At 44.8% G+C, this 17,499-nt stretch overlaps 1 protein-coding gene and 1 long non-coding RNA gene across 3 annotated transcripts in view; one reads left to right on the forward strand and one right to left on the reverse strand.

Moving 5' to 3' along the window:
- The window catches only part of LOC134492206 (uncharacterized), a 313,653-nt gene that overhangs the window by 107,061 nt on the left and 189,093 nt on the right, over positions 1–17,499 (reverse strand). The window lies entirely within an intron of this gene.
- The window catches only part of VARS2 (valyl-tRNA synthetase 2, mitochondrial), a 35,999-nt gene that overhangs the window by 16,454 nt on the left and 2,046 nt on the right, over positions 1–17,499 (forward strand). The window contains exons 17-27 of one of the 2 annotated variants that reach the window (XM_063291315.1): positions 3,846–3,933; positions 4,059–4,167; positions 6,538–6,608; positions 8,273–8,398; positions 9,883–9,987; positions 11,597–11,665; positions 11,754–11,832; positions 14,661–14,788; positions 15,570–15,722; positions 16,634–16,843; positions 17,002–17,113. In XM_063291315.1, coding sequence (XP_063147385.1) covers positions 3,846–3,933; positions 4,059–4,167; positions 6,538–6,608; positions 8,273–8,398; positions 9,883–9,987; positions 11,597–11,665; positions 11,754–11,832; positions 14,661–14,788; positions 15,570–15,722; positions 16,634–16,843; positions 17,002–17,113 — 1,250 coding nt within the window. The remainder of the gene's footprint in view (positions 1–3,845; positions 3,934–4,058; positions 4,168–6,537; positions 6,609–8,272; positions 8,399–9,882; positions 9,988–11,596; positions 11,666–11,753; positions 11,833–14,660; positions 14,789–15,569; positions 15,723–16,633; positions 16,844–17,001; positions 17,114–17,499) is intronic. The other variant, XM_063291316.1, reaches the window with a different exon arrangement.

Below are 17,499 nucleotides of genomic sequence, written 5' to 3' on the forward strand. Positions count from 1 at the left end.
CTCTCTTGAATGGTTGCATGCTCTTTTTTATCATCCTCTGCTTGGCTGGGTGAGATTCACGTTTTTGAGGGCCTCCATGGTGGGATGCGGTGGCGCTGCGGGTTACACTGCTGAGCTGCTGATCGGAAGGTCGGCAGTTCAAATCCGCGTGACGGGGTGAGCTCCCGTTGCTAGTCCCAGCTCCTGCCAACCTAGCAGTTTGAAAACATGCAAATGTGAGTAGATTAATAGGTACCGTTTCGGCGGGCAGGTAACGGCGTTCCGTGTAATCATGCCGGCCACATGACCACAGAGGAAGTGTCTACGGACAAACGCCGGCTCTTCGGCTTGAAACGGAGATGAGCACCGCCCCCTAGAGTCGGACACGACTGGACTTAATGTCAAGGGAAACCTTTACCTTTACCTATGGGTGAAAAATGGCCTTTATTAAATAGCTTAAATTATTCCCAATGGCTCACCACTGTTCAGTCTTACTGGTGGTGGCATTCCACGTTCTCCAGTAGATTGAATTTGGGACCTCTACACTTGAGTTTAGTTATTGAGCTGTGATCTGGACTCCTGTTGCTAAAATCCTGGAGAGAGATTGCATTTCACTGTTCTGTTGATTTTCAACTTTGCATTACCACTTACGTGTGTACCCATCACACTATCCTCTTTTGGGGCAGGCCACATTATGGGGAGAGAAAGAGTAAGAAAGGGTAATCCAGAGAAATTAAATGAAATAATTTAAAAAGGAAACATAGCTAAGACTAAGGTGGGTATTCTTTTTCTGTTGCCTTTGAGTCAGTTCGACACCCGGTAACTACATGAACAGGTCCCTGCGGTTTTCTTGGCAACATTTTTGAGAAGTGGTCTGCCGTTGTCTTCTTTCTGGAGTGACCGGCCCAAGGTCACCCAGCTGGCTTTGTGCCTAAGGCAGGACTAGAAGTCATGGTTTCCTGGTTTCTAGCCTAGTCCCTCTAACCATCAAACCGCTCTCACAAAACTCATTTGCACTAGCCTCATTCACTAAGCCTCTCTGCCTCCCTTTTATCTGATCGTTCCCTTCATTCCCACATTCCATCACACTATACGACCAAATCACTTCAAGCTACTTCATTTGTAGTGGTCGCACATTTTTGCATTCAATCCACATTTATTGAGCACCCATTCGCTTTTGACTCTTCCTCTTGTTTTACCAGACACATTTAAATCATCTATTCCCACTTCATTCAGCTTGCTTTTCTTCTCTTCACCTTTCTATTATCTTTGCATCCACCCATTTCCCTAAACCTCGAGGTGCACAAAGGCATCTGCTTGTTTCTGGCCATTTCTGTATAACTTTCAATAATTCCTTTGACTTTCCCTATCAGACACAGTTAACCTTTGTCTTTCAGATTCATATTCCTCCTTGCATTGTACGAGCTAGCTAGCATTTGCTGCAGATCGTTCAGGTTTTCAACATTTATATTCATGCCCTGAACCAGCACACCTCTAATGTCACTCTGAGCATTCTATATAGATCTATCCATAAACACCTTAAACAGCCAAGGGAAGATGACACATCCTTATCTTACCCCCATGCTCAGTTTTAAACAATTTGCTAAGCATTTTATTTATTGTGGAGTCCTTGGTGCTCTCTGAGCCTTGTTGTTCTCTTGCAGATGTTTCATTGCCAGACTGGGCAACATCTGCAGTGCAAAGCGGGAGTGGGCCTTGCTCTCAGTTGATACACCGTGGCTTGCCCTGCTTGTGTTGGTGGGGGTGTTGTTCTCTCCTTGGGAGCTCCTTGATTGGGCTGTGGTTTGCTGCTTGGTTGATTGCCTGAGTTGATAGTTCCTTGATTAGGGTGCATTGTGCTGTTTGATGGTTCATCCCGTGTTAATCCTAGTGTTGATTTTTGGCTTTTCTATTGTCTCTTTTGAATGGTATGTAAATGTTGTTTACCTCTATGTGCCTGTTGATGGCTGCTTGGTCTGAGTGCCAGGCTTCCAGGAATTCTCTGGCGTTTTTGGATTCGGCTTGGTTTAGGATGCTCACAGTTTCCCAGCTGAAACTATGGTTGAGCCTGTCCATGTGTTGTGAGATTAAGGAGTTTCCATCGTGTCTTCTGACTGCTAGTTGGTGTTCGTGGATGCGCTCTGCTAGTCTTCTGCCTGTCTGTCCTACACAATACACCCTAATCAAGGAACCTTGCTCTCACTTTATATACTGTGGCTTGCCCTGCTTGTGTTGGTAGGGGTGTTGTTCTCCCCTTGGGAGCTCTTTGATTGGGCTGTTGTTTGCCAGAAAAAAGAAAGAGATCATCTGTACAGCATCTTCCAACAAAATGGATACCCGCTCAACTTTATCAAAAAGTGCCTCACCACCCAACCCACTACAACCCAACCAATGGAAACCATGAAAAGGATAACACTGCCATACATCAGAAACATCTCAGAAACCACCAACAGACTGTTACAACCACATGGCATCACCGTAGCACATAAAACAACTAAAACTCTTCAAAACATATCAAGCAGTCCAAAAGATGCAATAGCCCAAGAAGAAAAAACAGGAGTTATTTACAACATACAGTGCAAAGACTCTAACAGCCACTAGGTAGGACAGACAGGCAGAAGACCAGCAGAGGGCATCCACGAAAACCAACTAGCAGTCAGAAGACACGATGGGAACTCCTTAATCTCACAGCACACGGACAGACTCAACCATAGTTTCACCTGGGAAACTGTGAGCATCCTAGACCAAGCCAAATCCAAAAAGGCCAGAGAATTCCTGGAAGCCTGGCACTCAGACCAAGCAGCCATCAACAGGCACATAGAGGTAAACCACATTTACGTACCATTCAAAAGAGACAACAGAAAAGCCAAAAGACCAGGACACTCCCTTGCCAGCAATCAACACCCAGATATGCAAAAACCAACACTAGGATTAACACCAGATGAACCATCGAACAGCACAATACACCCTAATCAAGGAATTATCAACTCAGGCAATCAACCAAGCAGCAAACCACAGCCCAATCAAGGAGCTCCCAAGGAGAGAACAACACCCCCACCCACACAAGCATCTCTACTACACCCTTCCCTGTTAGTTTCACAGACTCACAGCATTCCCCCTTCTATTTCGTTTATTAATTCATGCTATTTGCTACTCTTAACATGCCAAGTTGCACTCTTCGCTATCCATGGTCATCATTAGGTATTCCCATACCACCCTGTGATGGAATGTGAGGGTGACCTTGGGGAACAGAGGGAAGAGACGCTGCCCAGGGAACGATCAGATAAAAGGAAAGGGAGCCCGAGGGAGGGTAACAGTCCACAGAAGGAACTTAGGGAAGACCCTCCCTGACCACTCAAGCGATAAAAATAGTGAGGGCGGGAGATTGGGACTTCCAGACTTGCAAGTCGCTGTTAATGTAGCCTTAAGATAAAGGAGAATTAGGTCACCTAGTCGTGTTTCCTGTCTGGTTTACCTGGAAGGGGTGACACCCTCCCCCACCTATTCTGGCTTTGGTCAATCAGGCCTTTCATGTAAGGTGTAGACCAGGTTTCTCCAACCTTGCTGGTCCCTGTGCCATGTGCAGAATTCCCTGCTAACAATAAGGACAGTACTGATCAGTCTGTGCACATTTTGACCATTACGGGAAAAAAGTGGCTGATCTGTGTTGAACTTGTTCAAGATGTTGAAAGAGCTCTCTTGAACTGAGCTTTTCCAGATGTTTAGGGACTGCAGCTCCTAGGAAGTTGTACGAAAGGACGGTCCTAGTTTAGGGAAGACCAAGCTAGATGGTCCTTTAGTGTGATACCACAGAGTTTCTTACCTTCTCGAACTCCTCATGCTGTCCTTCTGATGTCCTTGCTCAGTGACTGGTGTATTTCTCGACAACTGTGGTGGGGTCATCAGATTCCAGCTTATCGGGTCATGCATTCTGGGTCACCTGTCCTAGGAGAGGTAAGCATCAGCCTTTCTGACTGTAGATCGGGAACTCTAATGAATGGTTGGCTGAGGAGGGAGGGGGAAATGTCTGCTTCTCCTCCCCACGGTGCAACTTACACTCCTTTGGGCGTGCGTTTCAGCAGAAGGAGAGCGATGGATTGTGGGTAGTGGGCAGGACAGAAGCAGAAGCTCGGAGGAAGGCAGCCGGCACGCTGGGAAAATCTGAAGAGCAGCTGGAGCTGGTGAGAGGTAAAGCAGCAACACAGGAGCTCGCATTTTGGAGAGGAAGAGAGAAATTTGGGTTCCTGGGAAGAAGTCCTTTAATGAGCGTTCGCAAGAGGCATCACAACAGTACTACTTTTGATCTTAAAACCCTTTATGGTTTGCCTCCAAGGTACCTCCAGGATTACATCCTCCATCTAGAAGCAATCTGTCCAATACATTCTCCTGTTCAATTGTCAATTATACGTCTCAGCGAGGGCTCGGAACTTGCAGACATTACTTGACAGGACCATATAGTGGGACTCTAACAAAAGGTTATTTTATTTCCTTCAGAGCACAAATATTTATGTAGTCACTAGAACTGTTAAGTTTATAGTTAGGGCTGCCCGACAGAGAACATGTTTTATAGAACACGTTGGGGTTGCATGCAAAAGTGATGAATTCACGTAAACCCATACTGTTTTCAAATTTTAATATTCATCTTATTATACATCTCTGCCCTCTATTTTACCTTATACTATCTTACTCTTCATCCTTACTTTATCTTATTACATTTTATCTATTTTATCCCATCATAGCCTATTTCATTTCATTTTATTGTATCTATTTCATTTCATTTATTTATTTATCAAACTTGTCACCGCCCATCTCCTCCAACCGGAGGGACTCTGGGCGGTTACAACACAGAATGAATATACAATAAAAACTCAGATAAATACACGATAAAATTCCAATAAAATCCCATTAAAACCAAAACAATTTCTTAACTACCCCAGTTCTTAAAACCCAGATGGCTATGATCTCTTCGACCATCCTGTAGGAGGGGCACGTCAAGGCACCAGCCAACCCCAACTATGTTGATTCTCCTCCCTGCCCCCAGCCCGGTGGCAGAGCCAGGTCTTCAACTTCCTCCAGAAGGCTAGGAGTGATGGGGCTTCTTTTATTGTATCTTACTGTGAGTGATGCCTACGCTTTGATGTGGTCAATTGACTAATCAATAAAGTATACTGTTCTCCAGTACATTTATCAAAAGTGCTTGAAGACCCCATGTTTTTACAAGATTAGGGGAGGCGAAGCAATGTTTTTCTGTAATTGTGTGGATGTCAGGCTTGGCCCCAATGTAATGGCCAGTAGAGAGCAAGGAAGATGACGTTGATGCAAAAAACTGTTGCCTAGGCAAAAAAGTGGCTGAAGCATTTTTTAAGTCCAGAACAGCCAGATAACTTTTGGAAGTGACTCAGACAGTTGCCACCCTAATTCTCTGAAGTATAAGCAGGAGGAAGAGGTACAGCCCAATCAGACTTGCAAGATTCTGTTGTTATAGCCCATCTGAATACAAGTATGTTTAGTCTTCCTGCGGAGTTGATTTCCTGGTCTGGTCTACCTAGAGGGGCTGACGTAGCCTTCTGAAAAGCATTACAAATGAGATTGTTTTTGGGGGCGGCTGGTGATCGATTGATTTAATCAGTTCATATGATGCTGTCTTGCTGGCCTTGGCTAGCATCTACTGTAATTGTGTGGCTTTTCTTTGATGCTCTTCTATGTGACAGGTATAATGATACTGAGTATAATTTAATTATGAGATGGTGCTTGTTCTTACCGTGGATGTTTTAATCTTGCGATGCTGATGTGGTGGTTTAGACTTAATGCCTCTATTTTATTATTTATATATTTATGTTCTGCAGGAGTGCTTTAATTAAAATATTTAATGTAATCCTGCTGACTCTTTCTCCCAAGACTTTTAAGGCTGGGGGAGGCAGCTAGAAATAGCACTCAGGAGAAATGGAAGGCTTTTCAGAAGCAGCCCCTCTTATCTTCCTTAAGTTGGATATATTTCTTGGAAAGCATCTGGCTATAACTGGTCTCATCCCTGGGGGAGCTGGGGGTGTTGACCGACAGGAAGCTCTGGCGTGGGCTGGTCCATGAAGTCACGAAGAGTCGGAAGCGACTGAATGAATAAACAACAACATACTCGGTCGGTCGGTCTGTCTGTCTGTCTATGTTTCAAATTTAGTCACCATCCATCTCACTGAAAGAGGGCAGTTTACAATAAAACCAGAATAAGTAGTCGTTAAAAAACAATAAAAACAACATTCTTAAATAAAAATACATAATCTAAGGTATAGCTGTTAAAAAAGTTCTTAATTTAATTTACAGGAGAATCTGCAGGGTGCTAACCACCCCCAGAATCGATTACCCCTCCTCATGCCCCACGCGAGATGGCAGAGCCAGGTCTTCACCTCCTTCCAGAGGGCTGGGAGAGTGGGGGCCTGCTTCACCTCTGGGGAAGAATGTTCCACAGGGCGGGGGCCACCGCAGAACTTAGAACGTTTAGACCCTAAGAAGCTGTGAGATGTTTTTAAATACAAGACGTCTCTTTGCTTTTATCTTCTCTAGATGCTGATGTCTTAGATACTTGGTTCTCCTCCGGTCTCTTCCCCTTTGCTGCTTTGGGCTGGCCCCATAAGGTGAGTAGCCTTGGGAGAAATAGAGCACTGGCCATCTGTCAGCCCTTTGAAGTAGTCCAGACAGGAAACCAAAATCACAAGTAGTAACACTACCTTCATTGTAAGGTTACAGGAACAGAATCTTGCAAGTCTGAAAGCACATCTCTCCCCGCTTGCCTTTACTTTTTGGAGAACTAGGGAGTGTCCCTTCTGAGATGCTTCCCATGCTCCCATTCCTTCAGTGGGCTGAGATATCTCTTGTCTGACCGTTGCCCAAGCTGCGGCTTTTGTTCCTGTCTCTCAAGGTGATTCTCACAGCCCATTACACTATCCAGCTTCCCTACACCCAGGTATACTGGATTCCAACTCCCATTATCCCTGACTCTTGTTCAAACTCACTGGAAATTATAAGTGAGAATCAGCCATTTTTATCAGTCCTGGCCATTGACCTTTCTGGATGGGACGTGGGAATTGTAATCAACCATCCAGGAGAAGCCTGTTTTGGAAGCAGCATGTTCTGCTATTTGTCCTTTCCTCAAAATGCTCAGAAATGATAGGCAGTCAGAGCATTTGAAGTGGGTGGCGTTTTGGCACTTGATTGCTTTCCCATGAAAATTGTCACAATGGAAAAAACACTGAAAAAAAAATGGTAGTCAAGGATTTCCCAGCCCACGTAGCCCAAAGCCCAAGTCTGTCATCAGAAGCAACCCAAGAGCTGGGTTGCTGGTCTTTCCACTTGACAGCTTGGGGATGGAAACTTAGCCTTGATTCACCCGTCATGCAAAACCATAGCTTGTTTAGCTGTGGTTTAATAACTGAGTCAGAGATGGCTGGGTTCATCAAGGATGTGAAGGCATCAGCCATGATTTGCAAACCACAGTGGCTCTTTCCATCCAAAATGCTAAAGTAAAAAAAAAGCTGTGCTATGGTTTAGCCAAGTGTTTTCAACCTCAGCAACTTGAAGATGTGTGGACTTCAACTCCCAGAATTCCCCAGCTAGCATACTGGCTGGGGAATTCTGGGAGTTGAAGTCCACACATCTTCAAGTTGCTGAGGTTGAGAAACACTGGTTTAGCCCAATGTGCAGACTCAGTCTTAAGTGGACATCTCAAGAATATCCTGGGGATTAGTGATCCCAACCCCTCACTTTCATACCAGAGGTTCCTGAGATTGATAAAGAGACAAAAAAGGTGAAAGTGACCACCTGATTGCTTAAAATGTATTTTATTTTACACATATGTATACCTCCTACTCAAACAACTCTGAGCAGTATACAGTCTAAAATCATGTAAAACACAATCCCTAAATAACACCCGCAGCTTGCCATAAAAAATCAACATCCCAGTCAGCCCCATTATGAAAACAACAGCAAGACGTAACTCAGTGGCTGCCCACGCATCATCTGGTCCTGTGCCCAAAGCCTGCTAAGAACAAGTGTCTTCTTTCTCCAGTCTGGAATTCCAGGAGTGAATGGACCAGTTGCGTTTGTGGGAGCAACATGATCCACAGCACTGGGGCAATCACCCCAAACTGCTGCTCCCGGGTCCGTACTCCTCTCACCTCTTGTGAAAATGGGACCTTCATCAGACCTTCTCTAGATGTTCTCACAGGATGGACAGAATCACCTTGAATGAGGTATTCCTTAATGATGATGGTGATATGAGAAGCATCTCTCTTTCCCTCAGATAGAAGACCTCCAGCAGTTCTATCCCAATAATCTTTTGGAGACAGGGAATGATCTTCTGTTCTTTTGGGTTGCCCGGATGGTGATGCTGGGAAAACAGCTAACTGGAGAACTGCCTTTCTCTCAGGTGAGACCAGGTGTCTTGGGTTTTGGAGATCTTGGGCTTCAGTGACCTGAGGGTACAGCAGGAATACCCATCAGAGGGATAGAAGCCAAAATACCTATTAACACTGAGAACCTTTGCTTAGTCCTGGCTAACTTCTTCAATAGATTACATTGTCTTCTCTCTCGCAGTCTGCGTTTTCTAAAGTAATATTGTCACCCTGTTGAATTCCAGCTCTTAATTTTTCTGTCATCCTGAAATCACTCCTGTTTGGGCTGTTATATTGCTTGACATACCCTGTATTTGTCTCACTGAATTCAGCTTAAATTGTTCTATTGTACTTTCTGTGACCCCGGATCATAACTGGGGGACTATAATGGCCTTTTATTGTCTTCCCAGCTATATATCCTAGATCAGCGGTAAGCAATTTTGTGCCCTTCACTGTTGGATTGCACTCCCCCAGCTACAGGCTATAGTTGACAAAGAATTGTAGAAACCATAGCCTAAAATTCCCAGGGAGCATCACATTGTCTGCATCTGTTTTTGCTGAAGAACCATAATACATGTAATATAGGATAGGTGATTTGGTTGGGATTTTAAACATCTAGAATGTAGCTAATTACAAGTAGTCCTCACTTAACGACCACAATAGGGACTGGAAAATTGGTTATTAAGCAGTGCAATTGTTAAGTGATTCACCATGTGATTGGACCCAATTTTATGACCATTTTCCCCAATGGTCGTTAAGCAAATCACTGCATTGTTAAGCAAATCCAGCTTCCCCAAAGGACTTTTTTTGCAGGCAACTGGTCATAAATGCGAGTCAGCTGCCAAGTGCCTGAATTGTGATCACGTGACTGCAGGTTTGTGATGGTTGTAAGCGTCAGTACAGGTCATAAAGCACTTTTTCCAAGGTGGTTGTAACTTTGGACTGTCGTTAAATGAATGGTCATTAAGCAAGGACTACCTGTACAAGGAATCATGGTAATACAAATTATCTGGAGAAAATCAGCTTTTGTTTATTTATGTATTTATTTATCAATCATATTTTTATCACCGCCCATCTCCCCCACACGGGGGACCCTGGGCAGTTCACAATAAAAACAATTTAAAATTCAATAAAATCATACATACATTGCCTTCTGCTGATCAAGGGCTACCACACTATGCTCCCAGAGCACAGGATATGATCTTAAGTTACAGGATGACAGCTTTTCCTTGTATGTCAGGAGGGCTTTCTTATGGTATTTGTTCATCAGTAGTATCAGTTAGGTAGAAAGCTGGTGGGCTTCTCTCCTAGGTTTGGGAAGCAGAGGACACACAGACATCAATTAGAGATGCTTGAACTTGGACTGAGCAGAAGCTTGTACGGTTACTTAAGTGGCCCCTCTCAATTCTAGGATTTTATGAATTCTCTGTCTGAGAAACCCGGGTGTGACTGTGGGTCCAAGGTGAAGATTTTTAGCAGAGCTCTGTGCTCCACCCTCTCTTCTTTCTCTCTGTTTCAGGTGTTCCTTCACTCATTAATCCATGATGCTCACGGCAGGAAAATGAGTAAATCTCTTGGGAATGTGATTGACCCTTTGGATGTTATTCATGGGGCCTCTTTGCAGGTATGTTCTTTTTGGTGCATTAAATCAAGAGTTTTCCACTTGGCATTCCTTTTGAGTTTTAAAAAAATCCTCCCGTTGGGCTTGTTCCTAAATCAGTGGATGTGGGATTGTAGCCTGAAGACTCAGAACCGTCTTAGGAAGGGATTGAGGAGTGCTCCGTGGGGGTGATGGAATGTGTCTCTGAAGGGGGAGGTGATGTGATGGACTGCAGTAACGTGGCTGGTTCTCAGGAAGGAGGGAGCACGTTCGAAGGAGGGGAGCGAGACAAGAGGCAACACAGCCTGGAGCTGGAACGTGGGAAGACAAAGAGATTCAGAGGAGCCCCGCCCTAGAGCCTCCCAGGTTATTTCCCTTTAGGTTAGAGTAGCGTAGGTTTAGTCTGGCATGATTGATGTCGGGCCTAGCTCAAGAACGACATAGAATCAATCCAGCCAAGTTCAGTTCTTTCTTTGCTTGCACCGTATAGACAATGTGCTCCCTCCTTCCTGAGGACCAGCTGCATCACTGCAGTCCATCGCAGCGGGAAGCTTAAAGAAGCTGTGGGGGGGAGGGGGGCTCTTATATCATGAAAAGCATGGGAAACCTGCAGCCAAATTTGGGTGCTTTGATTTTGGGGAAGCCAATCGAAGCAAATATTTGTAGCTCAGGGTTGAACTGTGGGGTCCTTGGTGCTCTCTGAGCCTTGCTGTTTTCTCGCAGACGTTTCATTGCCAGGCCAGGCAACTTCGTCAGCGCGAGAAGGGAGAGGGCCTTGCCCTCTGGTTATATACTGTGGCTTGTCCAGCTTGTGTTGATGGAGAGCAGGGAGGTGTTTTCTCCTTGGGAGTTCCTTGACTGGGATGTTGTTTGCTGCTTGGTTGATTGACTTGAGTTAATAGTTCCTTGATTAGGGTATATTAACACCAGATGAACCATCAAACAGCACAATACACCCTAATCAAGGAACTATTAACTCAGGCAATCAACTAAGCAGCAAACCACAGCCCAATCAAAGAACTCCCAAGGAGAGAACAACACCCCCACCAACACAAGCAGGGCAATCCACGTTATATAAACTGAGAGCAAGGCCCACCCCCTCTTTGCACTGAAGATGTTGCCTGGTCTGGCAATGAAATGTCTGCAGGAAATCAACAAGGCTCAGTGTCATTCTCAGCTTTATGTAATGGTTGCCTAATCCCAAATACTCAGTCTCACAAGCTCGGGCTTAAAGATAACTGATTTATTAAAGGAATAGTATGTTTGGGTTATGACATGTATTCAAGGTTGCTTTCCCAGGCCAATGTGTGACGGTTGCCAACACCTGGGAGGGGGTGGTTACTATGGTGGGGTGAGGGGCGGGATTGGGTTTGAAGCGAGGGTATTTAGTTTGTATTTTGCGCGCTTTGGCTCATTCTCAGCTTTCTCTGTATTTGCATACTATTCCTTTAATAAATCAGTTATCTTTAAGCCCGAGCTTGTGAGACTGAGTATTTGGGATTAGGCAACCATTACACTCAGAGAGCACCAAGGGCTCCACTTTGGGGAAGGCTTGGGGAAGCTGTAAAAATGGGGTTGGTTGCATGGAGATGGGCTTCCCATTGGTCACTGGCGGCTTCTATTCCTGTTTCAGGTCCTACAGCAGAAGCTGAAGGATAGCAATTTGAGTCCACGAGAGATTGTCATTGGTTCCGAAGGCCTGGTAAGCCCTTTTCCTTCTTGGACCCCACCCCTTTTTATTTCCCTGGCCTCTGAGTGACCTCTCTCCTCCCCTCTCTGCTCCCTTTCAGCTGCAGAATTTTCCTCAAGGAATTCCAGAAAGTGGTTCAGACGCCCTACGGTTTGCTCTCTGCTGTTACAATGCCCATGGTGAGAAATAAATTCATTCATTCATTCATTCATTCATTCATTCATTCATTCATTCATTCATTCATGATGTTGATACACTGCTGGCTCCACAAGGACTCCTAGTGATGTACAATATCTCTAATAAGAAGAACATCAAAAGCAAACCATTTATTAGACTTACGTGGCCGTCTGTCAAGCTCCATGTGGTTGGCCAACCAACGAGGCTAGAACGATACAGATTTTGGAAGAGCACCTTTCATGCTGGTCTGGGTTGAAAACATAACCTTGAAAACTGTAAGGGTCGATTCCCAGCCAGACTTACACTGAACTAATTAAGGTGCTGTCTCTTTGAATTGTTTTCTTCTCTCATAGCTGAGCTAGGTTGCCTCTTCTCGGATAAACCGAATGCTTTGTCCTTTAGCTTCCCACTGTCTCTCTCTCGGCCAAATCGAAGAGACTCGGGGGGCTTGTATTAAAACAAACTCAGTAAAAACTAACAATCTAAGGTACAAAAAACTAAAACAACGCTATAGGAAAGTTCATAAAAAAGAAACATTTTCAACCATTCCTTATCCATCATCACTTGGGATCACAAAACCCTTCAGCCAGACTTTCAAGACCTTTCTAAGTAGAGCAGGGAGGGGGTTGAATGAACCTTGGGGGGAGTGGGATCCCATTGACAGAGAAGGCACACTTTCATTGCCCCTCAGTGTAAAACCAATAGAAACAGACTCAGAAAAATGAAAACTTAAAACCAAGAAAATAAACGATTGTTTGTACTTCTCCTCCATCCTCTAAGGCAGTGTTTCTCAACCTTGGCAACTTTAAGATGCGTGGACTTCAACTCCCAGAATTCCCCAACCAACCTGGCTGGCTGGAATTCTGGGAGTTGAAGTCCATGCATCTTAAAGTTCCCAAGGTTGAGAGACACTACTCCAAGGTGCTCTGGTTATAAATTAACTATAGCTGGTCATGGAGAAGTAGATGGCTAGAAAAAAGAAATTGCAAAATACTTATATGAGGCCCCTGTTGTTGTTTATTCGTTTAGTCGCTTCCAACTTTTCGTGACTTCATGGACCACCCCACGCCAGAGCTTCCTGTCGGTCGTCAACACCCCCAGCTCCCCCAGGGACGAATCCGTCACCTCTAGAATATCATCCATCCACCTTGCCCTTGGTCGGCCCCTCTTCCTTTTGCCCTCCACTCTCCCTAGCATCAGCATCTTCTCCAGGGTGTCCTGTCTTCTCATGATGTGGCCAAAGTATTTCAGTTTTGCCTTTAATATCATTCCCTCAAGTGAGCAGTCTGGCTTTATTTCCTGGAGGATGGACTGGTTTGATCTTCTTGCAGTCCAAGGCACTCTCAGAATTTTCCTCCAACACCACAGTTCAAAAGCATCGATCTTCCTTCGCTCAGCCTTCCTTATGGTCCAGCTCTCGCAGCCAGATGTTACTACAGGGAACACCATTGCTTTAACTATGCGGACCTTTGTTGTCAGTGTGATGTCTCTGCTCTTAACTATTTTATCGAGATTTGTCATAGCTCTTCTCCCAAGGATTAAGTGTCCTCTGATTTCCTGACTGCAGTCAGCATCTGCAGTAATCTTCGCACCTAGAAATACAAAGTCTTTCACTGCTTCTATATTTTCTCCCTCTATTTGCCAGTTATCAATCAAGCTGGTTGCCATAATCTTGATTTTTTTGAGGTTTAGCTGCAAGCCAGCGTTTGCACTTTCTTCTTTCACCTTCATCATCAGGCTCCTCAGTTCCTCTTCGCTTTCAGCCATCAAAGTGGTATCATCTGCATATCTGAGATTGTTAATGTTTCTTCCAGCAATTTTAACTCCGGCCTTGGATTCCTCAAGCCCAGCATGTCGCATGATGTGTTCTGCGTACAAGTTGAATAGGTAGGGTGAGAGTATACAGCCCTGCCGTACTCCTTTCCCAATCTTAAACTAGTCCGTTGTTCTGTGGTCTGTTCTTACTGTTGCTACTTGGTCGTTATACAGATTCCTCAGGAGGCAGACAAGATGACTTGGTATCCCCATACCACTAAGAACTTGCCACAATTTGTTATGGTCCACACAGTCAAAGGCTTTAGAATAGTCAATAAAACAGAAATAGATGTTTTTCTGAAACTCCCTGGCTTTTTCCATTATCCAGCGGATATTGGCAATTTGGTCCCTAGTTCCTCTGCCTTTTCTAAACCCAGCTTGTACATCTGGCAATTCTCGCTCCATGAACTGCTGAAGTCTACCTTGCAGGATCTTGAGCATTGCCTTCCTGACATGTGAAATGAGTGCCACTGTTCTTATTCTTTTAAACTATGGTGTTGGAGGAGGCTCTTGCACATCCCTTGGACTGCAGAGATAACAAATAAGGAAGTGTTGAAGCGCATAAAACCGGTCATGTCACTTGAAGGAAAAATAACAAAACTTTGGTCACGTCATGGGATCAACATCGTTGGAGAAAGACGTTATGCTTGGAACGGTCAGTGGCAAAAGACGACGCCAAAGAATGCACTGGTTGGATGTAATCAAAGCAGACACAGGCCAAAATATAAATCAACTGAGAGAAGCTGAACAAGATCAGAAATCATGGAGAGAGCTGGCTTATGGAATCGCCAAGGGTCAGATACAACTGAAAGGATAATTTGATTCGAAAGGAGATGTGGAAAAGTTAGGAAAGCTGGGGCATCAGGAGGGATAATATGGGAGACATCAGTAGGCCCCATGTAGCTAGCCTGGACTTTATGAAATAATACAGCTAATAGTCGTGGTGAATTAATGACAGCTGTCAACCATAGGTGGACTTGAAAATTGAGACTCCACTTGATTTATCTCCAAACAGGCACCAGTATTAATCTGGACATGGCAGCCATGGAGAAAGCCTCCCGTTTCTGCAATAAGGTGTGGAACGCCCTAAAGTTCACTTTGGCAGCCTTGGGAGAAGAGTTTGCCCCACTGGATCTAGAGAAGGTAACTGGGAAGGAGAACTGTGATGAGGTTGTGCAAAGATGTTTGAAAATGGCACTGTCTTTCACTGTGTGGAGTGAAAGCCAGATTCAGACATTGGGGACCCCTATATCCAATTTCAGGTTTCAGGTGATCTTCCTAACCTTGGGTGCCCAGGTGGTGTTGAAGATCATAGGATGCAGGCCCACCTTTGGTCAAGCAGTAAGAAGAGGCATAGATAAATAAGCTGTAGGTCCTCAAATATGGTGGATCTTCTGAACCTTGGGTCCCCTGGCAGTGTTGATAACTGTCCCATAAAACTAAATTGTGCACTGGTTGTTGCAAGGACAGGCAAGTGGTTGGTTTGCCAGGCAGCTAGAAGTTCATTATTGCCCCTAATAATTGTTCAGAAGCTGCGTGAGTGGGACCTGTGCTTCTGCTGTGATTTACCATATAACCGCAACGTAGAAATGACCATATCTAGAGTGGGACAGGAAATTCCAGTCCCAGCATCTACCACTTTCAACACAACTACAGTGATGGAGAGGAATTCTGTGCAAATAGGGGTTGTGCTATAGAAATATGGGTTAGAGCATTTTTTCCATGTGCATCATGGTCCACTTTCAAACTTGTCCTTAAAGAGAGGGCCCTTCCTCACCTTTGATCCTCTTTTACCTCTATATTTATGCCTTCTCTGCAATCAGTTTTTATCTGCTTCAACCTCCCTCTCATTTCAGGAAGGATATGTTTTTTTAATACCCAGTAGGCATCATGACTGTGTATTATCTTCCTTTACACCCTCCAGGTCTTCCCCAGCTTTCCAATGGACCAGTGGATCTTGAGCCGTCTCTATCACACAGCAGAATATTGTGCCCAGCACTTTGAGAAGTACAAACTGCATTCAGTGGCCAATGCCATTTATCTTTTCTGGCTGCAAGATTTTTGCAGTACCTATGTGGTGAGCTTACTGTCGACTCAGGGTTCAGTGACTCCTCCCTGTGGGGTGAGCTTAGTTTGGCCTATGAAAGTATGCAGGCTGATGTTAAGAAGGAAATTGCATAGAGCAGCCTTTCTCAGCCTTTTGACCCTGGAGGAACCCTTGAAACATTTTTCAGGCCTGGGGGAACCCCTGCAAATTCAGGCTCAGATACAGGCCAGAGGTTACAAAATTATTATATTTGTTTCATAAAAATTCAAAATTACCAATGGAACAAAGCAATATTAATTTGTTCTGTTTTAAAAGGTGGCAGTACATAGACCTGAAGATATGAGCAGGATGTAAATAAGTTTTAATGTGTTTTATTTATTTGGCACATTTGTAATGCTGTCTGACTCCACAGAGATGGCTTGAGTCCAGTCTTCTTAGGGGTAGGCCTGTATATATGCATTAAGGGTGTTCTTAAGCTAAAAATAAAGAATGAAAGTTACCTCTTTAATGTGAAGTTGCCCAAATTTGAAATAATTTTTTAAATAAATCATGATCTCCCAGGGAACCCCTAATGACTTTTCGCGGAACCCTAGGGTGCCACGGAACCCTGGTTGAAGAACCTTGGCCTAGAGAGTCCAGGAATTTGGGGGATTTGATATTTTGGTGAGATTCTTCATTGGAGGCCAAGTGAAGTAGGTTCTACCCTGGGCTCTTCTTATGTGCATTCACGGAAATACCTGGATATGTTGGATTACAGTGCCCAGAAGGTGTACCTTGTGTTAAAACAGGCTTCCCCAGGCTGATGGTCAGTTCCAGGAGCTGCAGTCCAGTTATTCCACTGCTCATTGAGCTGAGGGCGTGTGTGCTAAGCCTTTCATGGGCTCTCAAGCTTTAGAGGTCCACCAGCTCCACCGGGTAACGTGTCGCCATCCTTTTCCCAGGAGTCTGTCAAACCTGTACTGAGGAGTGGAGATCCGGTTCGCCTCTTGTCTGCTCAGCAGACCTTGCACAGTTGCGCAGACCTGGCTCTGCGCCTCCTGTCTCCCTTCATGCCTTTCCTCACAGAGGAGCTGTGGCAGCGGCTTCCCAAGACGGACTTGGAGACTTCTCCCAGTATCTGTGTGGCCAGATACCCAGGCCCTGAACATCTGGTGAGCCCACCTTTCCCAGACCTGGTCTTGGAAGCCCCCTTGGTGACCTCCGTTGCTTGGGGCAAGCGTGGCTCTTCCTTGAATAAATGGCATGAAGTTCTAGGATTTGACTGTTCCAAAGAAAGAACTTTTCAAGAGTGATGTTCCTCCATTTGTAGAGACATTGGTGTAATCCTGAGGAAGAGGCGAACTTCTCGTTAGTGCAGGAAGTTATCCAAACGGCCCGCTCCATGAGGGCAACTTACCAGTTAACCAGAGCTCGACCAACAGGTGAGGCTTGGTCAGAGGTGCCTCTTTTGTAGGAAGTCAACTCCTCCTTTTCTCTCAAAGCTTCTAGATGCGTGGACTTCCCCCTACCAGGGTATTGCGTGGGTGACGCTTCATGGGTAGCCCATGGTCTTAAGGAATATGTGGGCTATACCCACGAGCCTGTGGATTCTAGTGCTAGCAGCACCAGCACAAGCGGTCCATTCTGTCACTTCTGCGTTTTCAACAGATCCTTGAAAGCCATTTGTAGGTTCTTTCCATAGTTGCTTGATTTCTGATATTCCCCTATGGTAGACGTCTGAAATTTATGTATCAACCTTATTTATTTTTAAAATATATCCAAGTGGGGGCAATGGTTCCCAATCAAGAGTATGTTGGATTCTTCTCTC

Source organism: Candoia aspera, chromosome 2, assembly GCF_035149785.1.
Source record: "Candoia aspera isolate rCanAsp1 chromosome 2, rCanAsp1.hap2, whole genome shotgun sequence".
Lineage (NCBI taxonomy): Eukaryota > Metazoa > Chordata > Lepidosauria > Squamata > Boidae > Candoia > Candoia aspera.